A 19,355-nucleotide genomic window follows, 5' to 3' on the forward strand; every position below is an offset into this window, starting at 1 on the left:
CCTTCACCCATCTCCTAATAGAGAACTTTAGGATGAAACGTATCTCCGACCTTTCAAACCTCTATGCAATAACCTTAGCCATTTTTTAAGTTTTTAGCGTTTTGGACAATATGTGGCGTTTTAGACAATGTTTGGCATGTTAAGATGTGTTCTCATGTTCTAATTTTATAATGACTTTTTTCCCGCCATGTAGGATGTAGTCCTATAAAGTGACAGGTAATTATGGCGTTTTGAAAAGATAAATAAATATAATTTCCTATGTAGTAGCTTTTAATATAATAAATGTTAATAATGTTCCCGTCGCTTCATTTTACTGTATGTAGTTACTGTTTTTTGTTTCGCTTCATCTGTTTATGGCTGTTACACGTCCCATCTCTATGGCTCTAATTATGCCATTTTGTATTTCCAATGGCGTTTAGATAAAGATGACACTTTGTTCTATTCTCTTGCAAATTGTTTTATACTTTTTTTAGATTTATTATAATAGTACTTGTCCAAATTAATTTTATTATAGTTTGGTAGTTTGGGCGTTTTATGGCATGATGGCGTTTCACAAGCATTTTCCCTTTTGGCGTTTTGTTATATTTTTTTAGAGAATTAATGTATTTTGTTCTTAGCGGAAAATTACATAACAAACAACAGAAAAAGAAAATTTAAAAAAAAATAGAAACAATTTATCTTCCAAATCTTCACTGTCATCAGTCTCTTTCTTCTTTTGAAACTACAAGAACTGTCACAAATAAATGGTGTTTTGGTTTTGGTGTGGTTTTTTGTTGTTCTTGTGTTGAAGTGGGTTTGTGGATGTTGGAGACATAGATCGACGACATGTGGGTGGATGCTATTTACCCGTCATCTTCATTATCATCATCGAGGCCAAAGTAGCATTTACACTGGTATCGGTGTCTTCTCCTCTTCCAAACCTTCTTCAAGAACAAAGAAGACAAAATGACATATCGGTGTCATCAGTCTCTTTTTCTTGAATTTTTTCCATCTCATGTAGCAAAATCTTACTCCCCTCAGCTAACAAACCATTCAGCGAAACTTCATGCAGAACATTACTGAGTATCCAAGAAAAGATGTTTGCCATCATTGTTTTTTCTAACTTTTTGGCGATTTACAGTGAGTTGTATTTAGGAAACATTGTGTTTGTGTTTTTTTTGGTGTGATCAACGGAAGGTGCTGAGACATTTCTCTTTATACGATGTTTTGGCGTGTAGTTTAGGCGGGATATTATTTTCACAACCCCCGTTCCCTCCTGGTACAAAACCCGGGAACGGGCGGCCATGGCCAGTTCTGGTGGTATCTGGTTATTGTCTAATTTGGCAGCGGAAATTTTCATCAGGACCGTAGTTAGGAAATATTTTATCAGAGTAAACCACCACATTTTATAACATTAAATACATGGGATAAATCCCAAGTTTTCAGTATACACACTTTCATAGGAATAAATCCTATTTTGTTTAATAAAAACATCTATTTTATTTTAGGTAACTTTATGGCCACTTTTCCAAGCCTTTAGTGCTCTCCAGCTGACTTTTATTGGCTTCATACTAAGTTACCTGAAACACGTGTTTAAAAACATTTTATCAGCAGGAAATACTGGTGAGTGAATCCCAGTATAATCAAGTTTAAATAAAAAGTCACAGTGAACAGTATTGAGGGCGCATCCGCAATTACATTTGTTTCCAAGTTATATCAATTACCACCACACGGTAATGTCGTTCCGACTTATGGTCATGTTACTCCTTTACCAGGTGGTAACAAATTTTGTATACAAAACCCCAAATTTACCGACTGTAATTGTATTCTTACAAATACTCAATAACTGCTATTCGCATGGAAAGATATTTAAGGTTTTGTAAAAACAGTTCACAAAATAGGTTTACAAAAAGAGGATTAACTCACATTGCTATTATAGGGCTTTCCTTTGTGATTCCCTGGTTATAGTCTAATTAAATAAACAATGCACATGTGTTAGTATAATAACCCATTTTAACATTAGTAATACTCTCCCCGAGACGGCATTCCAACGACTACGTCGGGCAGAACCACGACAGCCGTTACGGAACCCTAGATCAATCGGGCAGAGTATCTAATACGTATCCAGGGGTTATGATACTTACAACGAGGCAGAGCTTCGCTAATTAGGGGGGTATAATACCCGAGTATTATGCCTAATATTCAGTTTTGAGAGAAGAAAACATTCGTGAGCGAATTCCAAATGAAATCCGATGGCCTCTATTTATAGTGCTGAATTATGTCTTTCTCGCGGCCCGCGTAAAGGTAGACCAAGATCTACGCGGCCTGCGTCAACGCTGGTCAACAGCGTAGCTTGTCCGAGTCACCAACTAGGCCTGCCGGGTGTTGGGCCACGTGGCGGCCCAAGGTTTCGCCACCTTTTACTTTGTCGCGGCCCGCGTTAACTAAGCGAGGATCTTACGCGGCCCGTTTGAACTTAAGAATCAGTGAAATCAGGTTCTAGCCCTTATACCGCCCGCGTAAAGGTTTGGGGTGGGTCTACGCGGCCCGCCTCAACTTACTTTTTCTTGTTTTTCATTTACTGTTAATGCTATGTTGTATTTCGGGCTCGGTTTTCACATTTGGGGTGTATTTTAGGAAGGTTGTTATATTTTGGGTATAACTTCTGGATTATTTAATAAAATATATAGTGCACTTACATTAAGTATAGTAACCCAATTCTGCTTTATCCCTACGTTACGAGACAGAACCCCAACGAATTTAGGCAGAGCCTTGGCATACGTTACGGGGCCCTACGTCAGTCGGACAAGGTATCAGTGATTAGGGGTTAAAACACTTAAAATGGGGCAGGGCTTTATTACTATATAGGTGATATACTTAAGAAAATAGAACTCTAATATTTAGAGATTGCGAGTGGTAGAGAGGGATTGAGATAGATACAAAATGAACAACGAAAGTTGGAATGTGATTCTTCTATTTATAGCCCTTTCTCAGTTGCTTGGAGGCAAAGCCTCGTTTGTCATGCATCCACGTAATTTGTTTGTTTAGATTTTCATTTCTTAAAGACATGTTCATACATGCATTCAAAAGAAACTAACTTTCAAATGTTAGTATTTTATTCAAAACTAGGATTGCGACCCGCCGCAATGCGGCGGGGATTCTTTAGATATAACTAAGTCAATCTATGACCCGCACGTTATGTTAAACCTGTCAAACGGGGGAAAATAGACGATGTAAACGTTCACCCACACACGCACGTTGCGTTGTGTTAACTCGCAAAATTTAGAACGAAACGTAAAAACATTAAACCAAAGACGGACGTCGCGATGTGTTAAGTCACAAAATTTAGAACCAAGCATAAAGCAAAAAAAAATGCGGAAAATGAAAACTATAAAGGACCAAAGTTGAAAGTAAAAAAAAGTTATGAGAATATATTGCAAAAGATAAAAATTTTTGGGTTAAAAATAAAAAAAACAAATAGTTTTGGGTTAAAAGTAATTTATGAAATATTTTTGGGTGAAAGTAAAAAAAGCACTTTTTTTGGAAAACCCCCAAAGCCAGCGCTACGACAACCATATGTATAACCACCCAGCGTTACGGCGGGGCGTAAAACGGTGTGTCAGATATTACTAATGTCACACAACCGTCATCGACCACCAACACTGACTCGACCTAGGATATGTGTGTGTTGCGACGAACCTGTCAAACATGGAAAAATAGAGGTAAAAACGTTGAACCACACATGCACGTTGCGTCGTATTAACTCGAAAAATTTAGAACTATATGTAAAACGAAAATTTGCGAAAGATGAAAAGTATAAGTGACAAAAGTTGCGTAGTTAAATTGCAAAGAATGAAAAGTTTTTGGTTAAAGTTAAAAAAAAAAAAACAAATTAGGTAAGGTTAAAATTGAAAAAGGTAAAAAGATTTTGGTTAAAAGTAAAAAATCAAGTTTTTTTTTGAAAAACTCTTGAAGCACAATTTACAAGTGGTATTGCACAAAAAAGTTGCAAACTTATATATGAAATAATATTACGATCACTTTATTTGAGTGATATATTTATTATTATTTTATTAATTTATATATTATAATTAATTTAACTGCTTCACTCATTTGGCGCTTATAACTTCTAAAACATGACGTTTTATAAAACAATGAATATGCTATTAGGACGAGCATATTTCTATCTTCATTTTGAATCAAGTTTCATTAAAAACGGAGTAGGTTCAAATATAATGTATTTTTATAATTATTAAATGGGTCATACGCTTGCCCAAAATACCTCATATTTCTATTGTTCAACTTACCCATGATGCATCCTTTTAATAAGACAAGTTTTTAAATATTTTATATAAATAAAAATTTTGGGAGTGTTAAAATTATTAAAACAATAAATACAATTAACAAAGTATCCGGTTTTACTCAGCTTTATCTGTTAAGTCTATAAGGCTTGGTGTTTATATATTATGGCGTTTTACATTTTATGGCGTTTTTGTAGGCTAAGACCTTAACTAAAACACAGAAAAAAGTACGCAGTAATAAAATTGGCGTTTTGTACTTACTTGGCGTTTTATATTTTCAATGGCGTTTTATGTATGAAAGGATGTTCAGCCTTTTTTTACCCTTATTGAAGCGCGTCCACGAAATAAAATTGATGTTATTTACGAAAATTCCACCGCGTCAATCTAGTCCATAGATTGTTTTGATCGGATAATCCATAAGCGTTCTCACTGTTCTCACACTTTTCACCATTTTCCCTAAATCCTGACCCTATATATATATATATATATATTCAAGCTTTATTGAATTTAATATTTTTAATCCAATCTTTCCGCTGCATTATTATTATTATTATTTAATTGTGAGAACTGCTACTCAACTGTCACGACTAAAGCCATTCGGGCCCACCGGAAATCTGAGTGTGACAGCATGTCTCCTCAATAGTTAGAAACCACCTCAAAAGACAAAAGTTGATGTCTGCAGAAGATCTACAAAAATATGAAGATGAGATAAGGAAGGAAGGGATCAGAAATGAACTCGTGTTCGTTCATCCTGATGCCAAACTAGAAGAGTTGTTAGGGCAAGTTCTGGGAAAGTATATTCCTTCACCTCTTTCAATAAAATCGGTCCCAGTAAATCCATCAGCTTCCAAAATTCTAAAATTGTCTTCAGATAGGGCAAGCCATGAATTGACAATACTCGGGCGCAAGTGGAGAAATAAAAGGACTTCATGAATAGTGTTATAAGCCTGAAAATTGAAGATCTACGAGACCTACTGGATCTTCCACTTGAAAGGGATGCAGATGACTCTCTCTCTCTCTGAGAGATTTGAAAAGACCTTCGAAGCACAATCAGAGAGAAGTTGAAGAGGAATAAAAATTGATCTAATAAACATTTGTTTTGGCATCATCTGTTCTAGGGGGGAGATTGTTGGACCTACAAAAAAAATAGATGATATTCAAAAGCCAAAACATGATCAAGTGATCATGAAATAAATAGAAGGTTGAAGAAGATTGTTCCCAAAGATAATGAATCTTGAACAAATAAATCAGAACATTTGGCTAAGCAAGCAAACATCTGATCAAGGCCTTGGAACCGCTGTTCATAAAGAAACAAGGTCTGGTGAAGTGCTAAGGTATGTTGAAGCAAAAATCTGATGAAGAAGACCAATCATCTGTCTTGCTAAACAGATGTTTAAATCAGAGCAACAGAGGATAGCCTAAACAAATGTTTCCATATGTAATAATACTTGTTTTGTATAAGTGCTTAACATAGTTAGATCAAATGTTAGATTTGTACAACTGTTTGCAACATATGTGGAATCTTTTCTGTTAGGAATGTTAGATGTCACTATCAGGGTGTTGTCAGCCAATCACAATCAGAGCTTCTGTAAAATATTTGAATCTTCTAATTAATGAAAAAAACAGTTGTTGATGATGATTTCTTGTTTGTGATTACTTATCTTTATTACAGTACAAAATTATTTTGAGCTTAATTATTTGTTATTCACAAACCTTGTAAACTCAGACTTAACATTAAAAGTTCTCCAAACATTATTTATTTAATAGCATCTACTAAACACAAGACATGCCAAAATCCCGAAGTCGAACTCATGTACCTGAAGAACACGTAAAATCAAGTGTCAACACAAAGGCTGTTGAGTTCACGTAAGTAAAACTAAAAGCAAATTTTCTCCACAATTTCTTTTAGGAAAAGCCTTCTCATTTGAGAGTCTCTTTTCAATTTTAACCATATTATTCTGGAAAATTTTGTAATCAAATTTCCTTTTTTAAAAATCCATGGGACAATTCTCTTATCGCAATCGTCTTCTCAAAACCTTCGACTCAAATCATCTTTCCAATTGTTTCAATATATATTAAATTTCTAATATCAACATTTCAGATTCACAGGGTTGCCAAGCCTATAAGCTATATATTAACAATAAGGGTATAATCAATGCTAGACAATCACATAATATCAGTTCGTCGTTTTTACTTGACCCGGGATGATCGATCACGACGGGGCTGTCAACCTGATAGACCTATCAACAATTCTACGCACACTGGTGTTGATGAATAAGCGGCTAATTCGTACAAAGTGCCTCTTTTGGGTCAGTTATGGTGTCTGCCTCATGAACAATATATATATCCTATTATATCGAAAAGTTTAGTATTAATGTTGTACGAATTCCCGAAGTCCTCACTAAAGTCATAGGCTTATGCCGATACCTAACCTCTTGAGATCGGGCAAGATCGTCACAACTTAGATTTAAATATTTTTAAATCTATACATCTGCCTTTACCCCAATGTTGTAATCATCCCTGTTTGTCCTCGAAACTATTATTATTCGTCCATCCTCATTTTCGGTGAAAAAAATTATTATTCATTCAATCATGTTTTCCTTGATAAGAGTTTTTTATTATCCACTTCCAAAAACCGTGTTTTTCGTGAAAACATAACATATTCATTTTAAATCCATATTTTCCACGAAAAAATATATTATTATCCCAGTTAGGGCATGTTTTATATAAAAACATATTAGGTTTTTGAGAAAAATGCCCTGATAGTCCCTGTGGTTTGCTTCATTTTCACCTTTAGTCCCTAACTTTCTAAAATTACACCTATAGTCCCAAATTTTTGCAATTTCGTTCCCGATAATCCCTGGCGTGGATGGGGGTTAGTTTTTTATGTTAAGTGGGTGTGAAATGACTATAATGCCCTTACTAATACAAATGCTTTAATTATTTAATATTAAAAGAAATTCTAATTGGGGCCCACCATCCTTATCTTCTTCACCCCAACCCACCCCAAACTTTATTCCACCATCCTGATCTTCTTTACCCAACCCACCCACCCCCAATCTTACCCCATCGGCCATCATCAAACCGCCATCGAACCTACAAAACGGTAGTCGTCATTCTTAAATATATGTTAGGTTCTTTAGCCGTCTTTCATCTTACACATAAACTTGCTATTGAGGTTGTTGTCAAAGATTCTCAGTTTGCCATGAGTTACTTGTAAGATTGATGTTCATCAAGATTTTGGTTAAAAAATGATGAGTTTGGAATCAACAAATAGATGAACAGATCGAGCAACAATGATGCATGAATCTGACAATGAGACTCGCTTCTCATTCGCCTTGAGTGTTGACAACACCAGAAGCAAGCTCTGTTTCTTTCTCTCTCTGTTGCCGGAAAAACAAACCGACGACTTCTAGAAATACGGCGATATTCTCGAATCCGTTATTATATCTGAAAAAACAACCTGTCGATCCAAAGGCTATGGATTTGTAAGCATTTCATTTATTCGTTTCTTGTAATGCATTCATTCATTCATCTGTATATTGACAGTGAGGATGGGAATGCACCAACTTCTTGATTGAGTTTCAAGACTTGCTTTTAAATTGGAAGAAATCTTTCGAGGGCTATCAAGTCGGAAGCTTGATATCTACTTTATCTTGGACTTGTCGAACACAAAATCTCTGGCGAGATTCCAGCAACTTTAGGAAATCTCTAAGGCCTAAAACTGCTCAACGTTTCACGCAACAGAATCTTCGAGAATATTCCAGTTTCATTTGGGAATCTAGAGGGCATAGAGAGCTTAGATTTGCCACACAACGAGATCTCGGGTTCATTACCTCAATCATTTTCGAAGCTGAATAACTCACGATTCTTGATGTGAGCAATAATAAGCTGATGGGTAAGATTCCTACTAGTGGACAAACGATCACGATGAACGAATTGAATTCTTTTGCAAACAATAGCGGATTATGCGGTATGTAGATTAGAATCGTATGTCCAGAAAATATTTTTTAGGTAAATGTTTTGTTGAAGGGTAATGGTAAAGGTGGTGGATGAGGTTGAAGATGATGGTGAAGGTGGGTGGTTGCACGTAGAAGACGTGGGTGGTGATTTAGGTGGGGCCCATTTAAGTTTAATTTTATCTTTAAATGTTTTATTTATCAGATTTTAACATAAAGGGTAATTAAGTAATTTCACAAACACTTAACATCAAAAACTAAACCCATCCACGCCAGGGACTATCTGGGAACGAAATTGCAAAAGTTAAGAACTATAACTGTAATTTTAGAAAGTTAGGGACTAAAGGTGAAAAATAGGCAAACCACAGGGACTATCCGTGCATTTTCCTCTAGTTTTTTAAGGCGTGTTATCCTCCAAAACGCTATATAAAACAGTAAAAAGAGGGGTAGGGAAACTCACCTTTGAGTGTGTTTATACTAAAGCAGTTATTTTCACACAAATTGATCGACACGTCCTATTTTCCAACAAGAACGATTTATTGACCAACATTTTCAATTACAGATTGGTTATGATTATAATATATTACTTCTAGAAATTTAATATGCCGAGATGATTAACCCCCTTTAAAAATCTGACACATATACTCATTGCCAAACCTATATGTAATACTAAAACAATAGTCACATGTGATTTAGGGATGGTCGGTACAACATACAACATTGCGAAAGATACAACTATATATATATATATATATATATATATATATATATAATTAACATAATTTAAGTTTCCACTAATTTTAAGAAAACACATAAAAACCCAGTTTAACATCACCTTTTGTTTTGTTTTATAACATGTGTAACAACATGTTACTCTCTTGTAACACTTTAACAAGGATAGTTTTGTTAGTGATGTTTAACAATTGCCTAATTTTATTTCTTCTAATGACTATAATAACATATATTACATAAGCGAAATAAAATACATATGTATATACACACACAAGCACATTATATTATAATTCATAGAGCGAGAAGTATTCTTAACTACATATTTTCTATAAGTAAAAAAATAATTATTTTTTAATCGTACATTTTTAAGAGAGGTTTTTTTTTAATATATATATATATATATACATATATATGTATATTGTTAATTTTGAATTAAACACATATGTATATTGTCAATTCTTAAACTGTATATATGTGTATAGTATGAAACATATATGTACGGTACTTATTTTCCAACTTTAAACATGTATTTTACACATATGTACACGAGATAAAAAAAAAACATATTTATAACCATATATTCCTTTGTATAAATATATGTCCAATTATTTGTACGCATTTGTACATATATGTACATTATCAATCATAGATGTACAAATACTTATTTTACAATTTTAAACATGTTTATACATATATGTATTGATAAAGATTGGCGATTACACATATGTATATATCAATTATACATATATGTATATATCCAAAAAAAAAAAAAAAAAAAAACGGACAGAAAAAAAGCTCTAATACTTCCAAAAAATTTAAGCATTTTTTTTTGCATTTTTGTTTGGAATAATATGTGGTCCAGAATATTTCTTGTGTTTCTCAATTAAACTAGTGTTTCTCACATGATCCCAACACACACACACACATATATATATATATGTATGTATGTGTGTGTGTTTATCTTTTGAGGAAGATGTAGTTTTACATAAATGCCCCCACCTTACGCCTGGCTTGAGTTTGGAATCTAGACCATCGCTTCCGGACATTACCCCGAGATCGCCTTTGTCTGTTATTTCGCTTGAGTTTTGCTCTATGTCAGCTTTAACCTTGATTGTGGCCGCAATCAAGGTTAGTATACGTTTTGTATTCCTATGTTTGATTATTTGAGTTCTCAATTTCATCTTAATGATTTATGTTTTAGAGATTAGGGTTTTTTTATTCTATCACAAACATTGCTTCCAAAGCATCTTCAGAAGACACCATTCTGATCGGAAGATTTTTTCAATCCACACTCATAAAAGATCTAAAGGATTCAACCTTGATACTGCGATTTTTTACCAGGTTTGAATCCATGTTATGCATCATAGCTTGAATAAACATGGACTATTTACTAAGATTATAATTACAAAATATAAACCTGCTCCATTACTACCCTAATTCAACTTGAGAATAAAGCATTGTTAAATATTCTGTGAATTTGGAATATCTTACAAGGGTAATTAATGTGCGAGAGTTAAAATATGCAGATGGAGATTTATGTTACTACATACTGTATTATACCATCAAGTGGAAATTTACATGTAAAGTTGGATTATTTTACAACAAGTGATCACTTCATTTTCCACCAACAGTCTACAATCATAATTCCTTTTGCTTGGGGTATGCTTTATATTCATACATTTATGCTACTGATTGAAACTGAACTATAATTATAATTGATTTTTCTAATTTTGTCGTTTACAAGAAGGAAAAGAAACAAATGAGTTCACTGATATGAGCTTGACCAAAAAAACTTGGGTGCCTAAACCCGTTTATTGATCCTAAAGTTCGAAGCACATAAAGGAGCCACTTACAGTTGAAGAATTATGAATTGGAGAAAACCGAATAAGGAATAATGGTCCAGGTGGCAAAGAAGGCGTCCCTATGCTGAAATGGTTAGTGAATAACTAATCTATTAGCAATTTTTACCCATTTACTTTTAAGGATCGATTGAGTTATAGTTAATGTGTAATGGGTCGGATGAAATTTAAAACTTAGCTGATGTAAAATGACCGAACGAAAAGTGGTCCAACATTTATTTAAATGGTTACAATATCCCATATTGCTTTAGTTCAATAAAATAAAATAGATTATAGATATATTGGTTTGAAAACAAGTTGATGTACATGTAACATGTAACTAAATCATAGATAAGTTTTAACAAATTAGATGACAAACCAATAAGCATTTTGACTCGAGCTTCTTTTGACCCGTTACCTAACCCGTCTAATTTTCCATATGTTTTTGTTCAGTTCCGATTAGAAGTATAACGAAGCATGATTGTTTAATCCAACCATCCAACCATGAAAGGCGGTTACCGGTTTTCTGTCGCATATCCCTTTGTTGTTCCTCTTGGAGTAAGTACAAGATTTGTTATTTGGGCTTTACTTTTATATAGAGTATCTATCTTTTTTATACTCATTTGAATTCTATTTTTATAGTTGCTATCACTAAGTTCGTTACGTAGGAGAGTGGAACTGTATTCTATGTGGGTATCCTCATAACTAAGGATGTCAACATTATTGGCGTAAATAACCGTCATCACATTCATTTTCTTTACCTAATAAATTTATTTATCTATTATAATGTTACATCATTTTACATTCTGTGTTGCCATCGGTAATTATCAAATTAACAATCACAGAAATCCCACCATGGTGAAGGGTAAAATAGTAACCGAACAAGATGAGTTTGAATCCAAATATAGAAGAAGCATGTTATAGTGCCTTCAAAGTCATAACAACAAGATCAAGCAATTAGAATATATAATGTCATTAGTATTTCGCATACTATTCTTGGAGAATTGCATTATCACCTACTACATATAATAGATCCTGTTGAAAGAACCAAACGAAAGAAAATGGAGTGAAATATTTTCTTTAGAAACAATTATTTAGTATAAATGCAAAATCCGAAGAAAACCTTTGCGTGCAAAACTATAATTCTTTTGTTTAAGTTTTTCCTGTTTTATTTTAACCAAATGTTTTTTCCTGTTTCATATTGAAGCCAACATACACTACAATTTGTCTTCTATTTATCAAATCAACTTTACAACAACAACAACAACAACCATACCCAGTATATCCCACAAATAGCAGAACTATTCGTAGGGTCTGGGGGAGGTGGGATGTCGGCAAACCTTTCCTCTATCCTGCGAATAGAGAGGCTGCTTCCTAAGAGACCCCCGTCTCCAAAACAACCAACCGGTAGATATATGAAAGATGGATAAGTAAATAGCGTAACAGTAGTCAGATAGATCATTAGCATGCAAACATAGGCATAGATACAAGAAAATCATCATATGTTAACCTACCTAAAGTGTAAAAGAAAAGTAACACCCCTTCCCAAGGCAATGCTAGGGCACGTCTATATCATCAAATCAACTTTATCTTTTGTTATATTTTTATGTTTTATACACTATACAGCCTTGTAGCACGTGGGTATACAACCATGGGCGGCCTGGGTGGGCAAAGAGGACCACCGGCAAGCCCCGATATTTTGAAGGACACGTTATTAAAAAAAAAACCTGATATGTATACGTAAAAAAGAAAAAATTTAATTGGGTATACACATATAAATATCAACATAGGCCCACTTAAAAAACTATTCTTTTGTTTTAGATTAGTTATTAGCCTATTGGCATTAGGTTTAGACCTTTAGTGAGCATAATACTCAATTTTGTTAAAACCTAAGGGCACGTTTTTCAACTTCGAACACGGTACACGAATTCTCAAGGCCGGCCCTGTATAATATTTTAAACGTTAGTGTGTCACATGTGTAAATAGTAGTAATTTATTATTTAAATCAAAGTCATTAAACACTACAAGAAACGGGTACCTTTAGCGGCGACAGGTGTCGCCGCTAATAGTCCTTTTTGTCGCCGCTATTGGGTATTAGCGGCGACACGTCGCCGCTACAATGTCGCCGGTATAGGTCGGCCGCTATTGAACAAAATGTCGCCGCTAATATTGTGGTCGCCGCTAATGCCTCTGCCTGAGTATTGCCGGAAAGTTCGCCGGAGACGGATTTCCAAATTTCAAACATAAAAATCTTCACTGTTTTGTTTATACTCGAAAATTAACTTAAACACAGTAACAAAAAAAATGATTAATTTCTTATTAAGATCCATTTACATTACATGGTTTTTACAAATACCTCTACAAAAAAAACACTTCATATCTCTAAAAAAAACACTACATATCTCTACAAAAACTACAATGGCGGAGCTTGGTTGTCGCGGATGACGGCGGATCTTGATGGTGGCGGATGACGGCGGAAGGTGGTGGCGGATGACGGCGGAGTTTCGTGGTGGCGGATGACGGCGGAGGTTGATGGTGGCGATTGGCGGCAGAAGGTGTGGTTGTTGCTTGGTGGTAAATGATGGAGTTTAGTGAACATGAAGGTTGAAATGGGTGTTTGAGATGGGTGTGTGAGGATAAGAGATGAATGTGTGTTTCTTTGAGCAGGAAATGATGATAGCCATTAGATCAATTTTTAATCAATGGTCAGCAGCAAATCTTGTAGAAGCACACGGATCGGGCTTTTAGCGGCGACAGCAATAGCGGCGACAAAGAGCCTTTAGCGGCGACGCGTGTTTCTTTGAGCAGAGGAGATGATAGTAGCCATTAGATCAGTTTTTAATCAATGGTCAGCAATAAATCTTGAAGAAGCACACAGATCGGGGCTTTTAGCGGCGACAGCAATAGCGGCGACAAAGAGCCTTTAGCGGCGACGCGTATCTAGGTCGCCGCTATTGCTCTTGTCGTCGCTAATACCGTCGTCGCTAAAGATACCTTTTTCTTGTAGTGAAAACACTTGGTTGATTTGTTGATAGTAGTAATTTATTACCATTATCATGGGGCCAACGATAAATGCTTGTGTTGATTTTGTGAAAGGTTGACACTACACTATAAATATCAACCAATTTATCAGAAAAATAAACACCCATCAAATTCTTCACATAGTCACTTATAGATGCCGACCACCACCACTACACAGAAACACTTGGTTCTAGTCCATGGGCTATGTCACGGAGCTTGGTGTTGGTACAAGGTTATGACCCATCTGAGATCCGCAGGCTATCGCGTGTCAGCTGTGGACCTTGGTGGATCTGGGGTGAACCCAAGTCGACTTGAGGAAATAGCCACTTTTGCCGATTACATACAACCACTGTTTCAGTTTCTCGACTCATTATCAACCGATGAAAGGGTGGTGTTAGTGGGACATAGCTACGCCGGACTTGCTATCTCTCTGGCCATGGAGAGGTTTCCCCAAATTGTCTCGGTCGCGGTTTTCATCACAGCCTACATGCCAAATTATAGGGACCCACCCGTCCTACAGATGACACAGGTTTATATATTATATTTCTTTTGGAACAATCTAATCCACTGCTAATTTTACATCATTGTCCATAACAACACTCGAACCTTCGACCATTTGGAGAGGAAAACTATTTTACACACCTGGATACCGTGAGTAATTTTTTTGTTATTTTTTTATTTTTGTATGAAGTACTTTAAGAACTTGAAGCCGGAAATGTATATGGATTGCCGGTTCACGTTCAAAAATGGATCACCGGCATCAGCTGAACTAGGAGACAATTACTTGGCCACCATGATGTATCAGAACTGTCAACCGGAGGTGCGTTCTACTCTTTATGTTATTATGTGATATAAAATAATGGAGTAAATGAGATACTCTACAAATATATGAAACAATAGCTGGCTAGGGTCCATAATCAGAGCACCACGAAAACACTCAAAATAATTTAGGCCTCGAGGGAAATAAAAAATTGAGCCAAAAATTGTGGTAATGAAAATAAATAAGAAAAAAATTAGACCTTTATGGTGCAACCAAGCTTTGAACTTGAGAACTTTAAATTTTTTTGTGGAATGGTTTTTCCACTCCACCGCCAACAATTTTATATACAATAAATGAATGCATATATATCTTAAATACATAATACTTTTGTACCAAATTGCCCGCAACGTTTGTAACTTTTTGCCATTTTCATCCAAACCACTAACTTAGTTTATTTTTTCTGTTAAGTTGAGGATATTTGGATGAAACTGGCAAATATAAAACCACAGGGACGATTTTGGCAATTTACTCAAACTCTTTTAAATTTCTTTTATTTAATTAATTTTGTTACATATATAATAAAAAGAATATACATGCAATTTTTATATGAAAAAAATAATAGCTTCGTGACATAATTTTTATAAATTTTCATCCAACCATTAACTAGGTTAATTTTTCTATTAAGGCGAAGGATGTTTATAAACTAAGACAGAAATTAATTTCTAATTTTTTTATATAGATCAGTTTTATAAAAATAAAACCTACTTAAACCTCTAAATTTTATAAAACTAAAATGCTGGTGACCCTATTAAAAAGGGTAAAATAAAAAAATCTTATCATATGTACTAAGTTTGTAATTCATCTTCTACTCTTTTAAATTCACTCTTAAGGAAAAACAGAAGCCAGTCCCCCCCCCCCTTATCAAACAATGTATCGTTACCAAACCTTAAAATTACCCACCAAATTGTAATTATAATGCTATTAACCAAAAGTTTTTTTTTACTCAAGCCACTCAGAATAAGTATTAGTTAGTTACCCTCATAATCTTAATTAAATAAATATTTTATTTCCACCAACATATTTCCTAGGTACTCAACACATTTAAAAAATATGTAACGTTTTACATTTTTTTTCTATCTCTACAACCGATAAATACTAAAAGTTGTAATCGATTCTTATGTGTTGCACACCAATGACGTTTTCTCTTTATAAAACTGATTTATATAAAGAAGCTGAACATTAATTTATGTCTTAATTTATAAAATTTAAAACATCCTTCACCTTAACAGAAAAATAAACTGAGTTAGTGATTTGGATGAAAATTTTAAAAAAATTATGTGACAAAACTAATAATTTTTTTTTTCTAAAAACTCCATGTATATTTTTTTTATTATATATGTAACAAAAATAATTAAATAAAAGAAATTAAAAAGGGTTTGAGTAAATTGCCAAAATCGTCCATATGGTTTTATATTTGTCAGTTTCATCCAAATATCCTCAACTTAACAGAAAAAATAAACTAAGTTAGTGGTTTGGATGAAAATGGCAAAAAGTTACATACGTTGGGGTAATTTGGTACAAAAGTGTCATTTTGGACGAAAATGGCAAACGTGCCCAAACCTCAGGTACGATTTTGGCAATTAACTCTTTACTATATATACGGATGCGTATAAAAACTTTTTGAGCCCTTTAAAAATTTGGGTCTCGAACGACGACACGGAGTCCCTGATTGCATTAAATTCATCAATATTAAAACTCCTGATATTATATGTATGTATAATTTAGAATGAAATTAATTTGCTAAATAAGAAAATAGTTTATTATTGTGAAATGTGGAAGAAAATATATGAGAAGAATATGTATGAATTTTGTTATAGTTTTATTAAAGTATTAAAACTGAAAATTTGAATTCCAAGTATTCTATATCATAATTTTTTTATAAAATTAAATATCATATCAATATTATAGAGTACACTATATCATATTATATTATATTATATTATAATATAATATCATATCAATATTATAGAGTACACTATATCATATTATATTATAATTATAATCTTAGTTCTATGTTAATAGTGATTTTAGCTTTCAACATCGCAATGCAATTCATACAACTCTATGATGGTGTTTCCCTTATTTCATTACTAATCTTTCTCCTTTTTTCTACCATTAAATTTCATTTATAGTTATTTACTGCGGTAATTATAACTCTTAAATACTGTTCACTTTTTCATTACTTCATCCTTAATTTCATAAATATATGTCATAAATTCATTTAAATAAGTTGTAAATACTATAGCTCTTTTTTAAGTGCAAATAAACTAGTCCTTTTCTAACGGTGTTATACCTATATAGTTATTTCACAAACAAGTAACTCATTTAATCCTGAGGGACACAATACAGAGGTGTGTTTCTAAACCTATTTGTGTATCAAACTTTTGCCATTCAATATTAACATAAACTAATGTGATAACACCATATTGCGTATGGAAACATACATGGATAAGGTTTTAAGCTTAGTAAAGTAGATGACAAACCAAATATTGGCATATATCATTATTTTAAACGTGAAATAGTTCTAACACCATGCAAAAAACAACAAAGAGAAATATAGCCACTTCATGATTTGTCTTTATTTATTTATTTATTTATTTATTTATTTATTTATTTATTTATTTTTTTTTTTTTGTCAAACACGTTTAAGAATTAAAGATATTTTATTTTATTATTTATTAATTACATGACTATGTGTGTTTATTTTCACATCTATTATCAGACATGTCTACTTCGGTGACATAACTAGAAAGGAATGTAAGCGGATGCTACTAAAACATTTAGTTGTTTCGAATAATCTGACAACGACTTATCACGCTTAACCTATGTGAAAAGTGGTGAATGATGCCAAATTGGTCCTTGTAAGATTCCAATATTAAAACTGGTCCCTTAGCTAGGGCTCGATGGATACGTACAAGCAGTCGTAACCATGCATACACTCACCACTTTAACATAATAACATGTGACTTCTGGTCCACTATAAGGTTAAGTTTTGATTTGTTTAGGACCTGGCCTTAGCGAAGACGTTGATAAGACCGGGTCACTTTTTCTTGGAGGACATGAGCAAGGATTCTCTTCTAACCAGTGATAGATACGGCTCGATTAGTAGGGTTTACGTGGTTTGCGAAGGTGACCGCGTTGTGGATGAAGAGTTTCAGAGATTTGTCATAGAAGACAGTCCCCCTAATGAAGTCAAATCTTTTCCAGGAGCTGGGCATATGATCATGTTGTCAATACCGAAAGATATATCTCTTTATTTGCAGGATATAGCTGCTCGATACCCGTGATTCAATTCTATAGATATATTATGTAGTAAAACAATGTTTGTGAGGATGATCTAAAATACCTTGGTTTATGAATAGTTAAAGTGCATGTTGTTTCATAACTTCACCATGTCTTAATGATTTTGTTAAATTGATATTTCAATAAATGTAAACCAACTACGGCTTTAACTCTTGTCTATATGGGAATTTTTTTGCAGGATTAGATGGTTTGACCACCAAAAGATCATCTCTAGGTAGTCTTGGAAGAAAAGAGTGAAACTAGGTATATAGTGATATTATATAGCGATATTCATTGGTTTTCTGACACAAATCTGCCATATATATGAATATCGCTAATTGGTATGCATATATATATATATGAATATCACCAGGGGCGGAGCTACCTTATGCCGGGGGGCAGCGCCCGCTACGGCTTGACGCGGAAAAATTTGGAAAAATTAGTGTAAATTTTGGAAAAATTTGAGGTTTTTTCGATTTCGTTACGGCTTATTTATAAAACGTTACGGCTTGGCGGATTTTCTAGATCCGCCACTGAATATCACTATTTGGTATGTGTATATATATGAATATCGCTGATCCATGTTGATATATAAATGAATATCGCTGTTTCGTATCCATACGTTCAGAAGCTTGGCTATTTCGTATTAAGACATTAAAGAATGTCGCTGTTTGAAATTGAAATGTTATGTAACTTCGCTGTTTGATACCAATATGTTATTTAACATTGCTGTTTCATAAATATACTTTCCTGAAAATAAAAATATTATATATTTTTGACTCGTTATGATTTCGACGCTCATTACGGACGACATCGACTAAAAAATAAAAAAATATTATATATTTTGGACTCGTTACGGTTTCGACGCGCGTTACGGACGACATCGACTAAAAAATAAAAATAGTATATATTTTGGACTCGTTACGGTTTCGACGCGCGTTACGAACGACATCGACTAAAAAATAAAAATAGTATATATTTTGGACTCGTTACGGTTTCAACGCGCGTTACGGACGACACAGACTAAAAAATAAAAATATTATATATTTTTGACTCGTTACGGATTCGACGCGCGTTAAGGACGTACGCTCGTTACGTACGACATCGACTAAAAAATAAAAATTTTATATATAATGTCGTCCGTAACGCGTGTCGAATCCATAACGAGTCAAAAATATATAATTTTTTTTATCTTTTAGTCGATGTTGTCCGTAACAAGCGTACGTCCGTAACGCGCGTCGAAACCGTAACGAGTACAAAAATATATAATGTTTTTTTTTTGTCGATGTCGTCCGTAACGCGCGTCGAAACCGTAACGAGTACAAAATATATAATATTTTTATTTTTTAGTCGATGTCGTCCGTAACGCGCGCCGAAACCGTAACGAGTACAAAATATTAAATATTTTTATTTTTTAGTCGAT

At 33.9% G+C, this 19,355-nt stretch overlaps 1 protein-coding gene across 1 annotated transcript; it reads left to right on the plus strand.

Annotated features, from left to right (window-relative positions):
* Positions 1 to 13,955: 13,955 nt before the first annotated feature.
* Positions 13,956 to 18,107, plus strand: LOC110868729 (methylesterase 10). Its single transcript, XM_022117969.2, has 3 exons — positions 13,956 to 14,359; positions 14,522 to 14,650; positions 17,656 to 18,107. Exons 1-3 carry the CDS (start codon positions 13,985 to 13,987, stop codon positions 17,935 to 17,937), a joined length of 786 nt encoding a protein of 261 aa, XP_021973661.1. The 5' UTR covers positions 13,956 to 13,984; the 3' UTR covers positions 17,938 to 18,107.
* Positions 18,108 to 19,355: the final 1,248 nt, after the last annotated feature.

Source organism: Helianthus annuus, chromosome 7 (genome assembly GCF_002127325.2).
Source record: "Helianthus annuus cultivar XRQ/B chromosome 7, HanXRQr2.0-SUNRISE, whole genome shotgun sequence".
Taxonomy (NCBI): Eukaryota; Viridiplantae; Streptophyta; class Magnoliopsida; order Asterales; family Asteraceae; genus Helianthus; species Helianthus annuus.

Bases quoted from the DNA above. Each gene is read 5' to 3' on its own strand.
- LOC110868729 (XM_022117969.2), top strand. From the start codon at position 13,985: ATGCCGACCACCACCACTACACAGAAACACTTGGTTCTAGTCCATGGG. The intron at 14,360-14,521 runs GTTTATATATTA...TTTTGTATGAAG, and splicing joins CCGTCCTACAGATGACACAG to TACTTTAAGAACTTGAAGCC. The intron at 14,651-17,655 runs GTGCGTTCTACT...TGATTTGTTTAG, and splicing joins ATCAGAACTGTCAACCGGAG to GACCTGGCCTTAGCGAAGAC.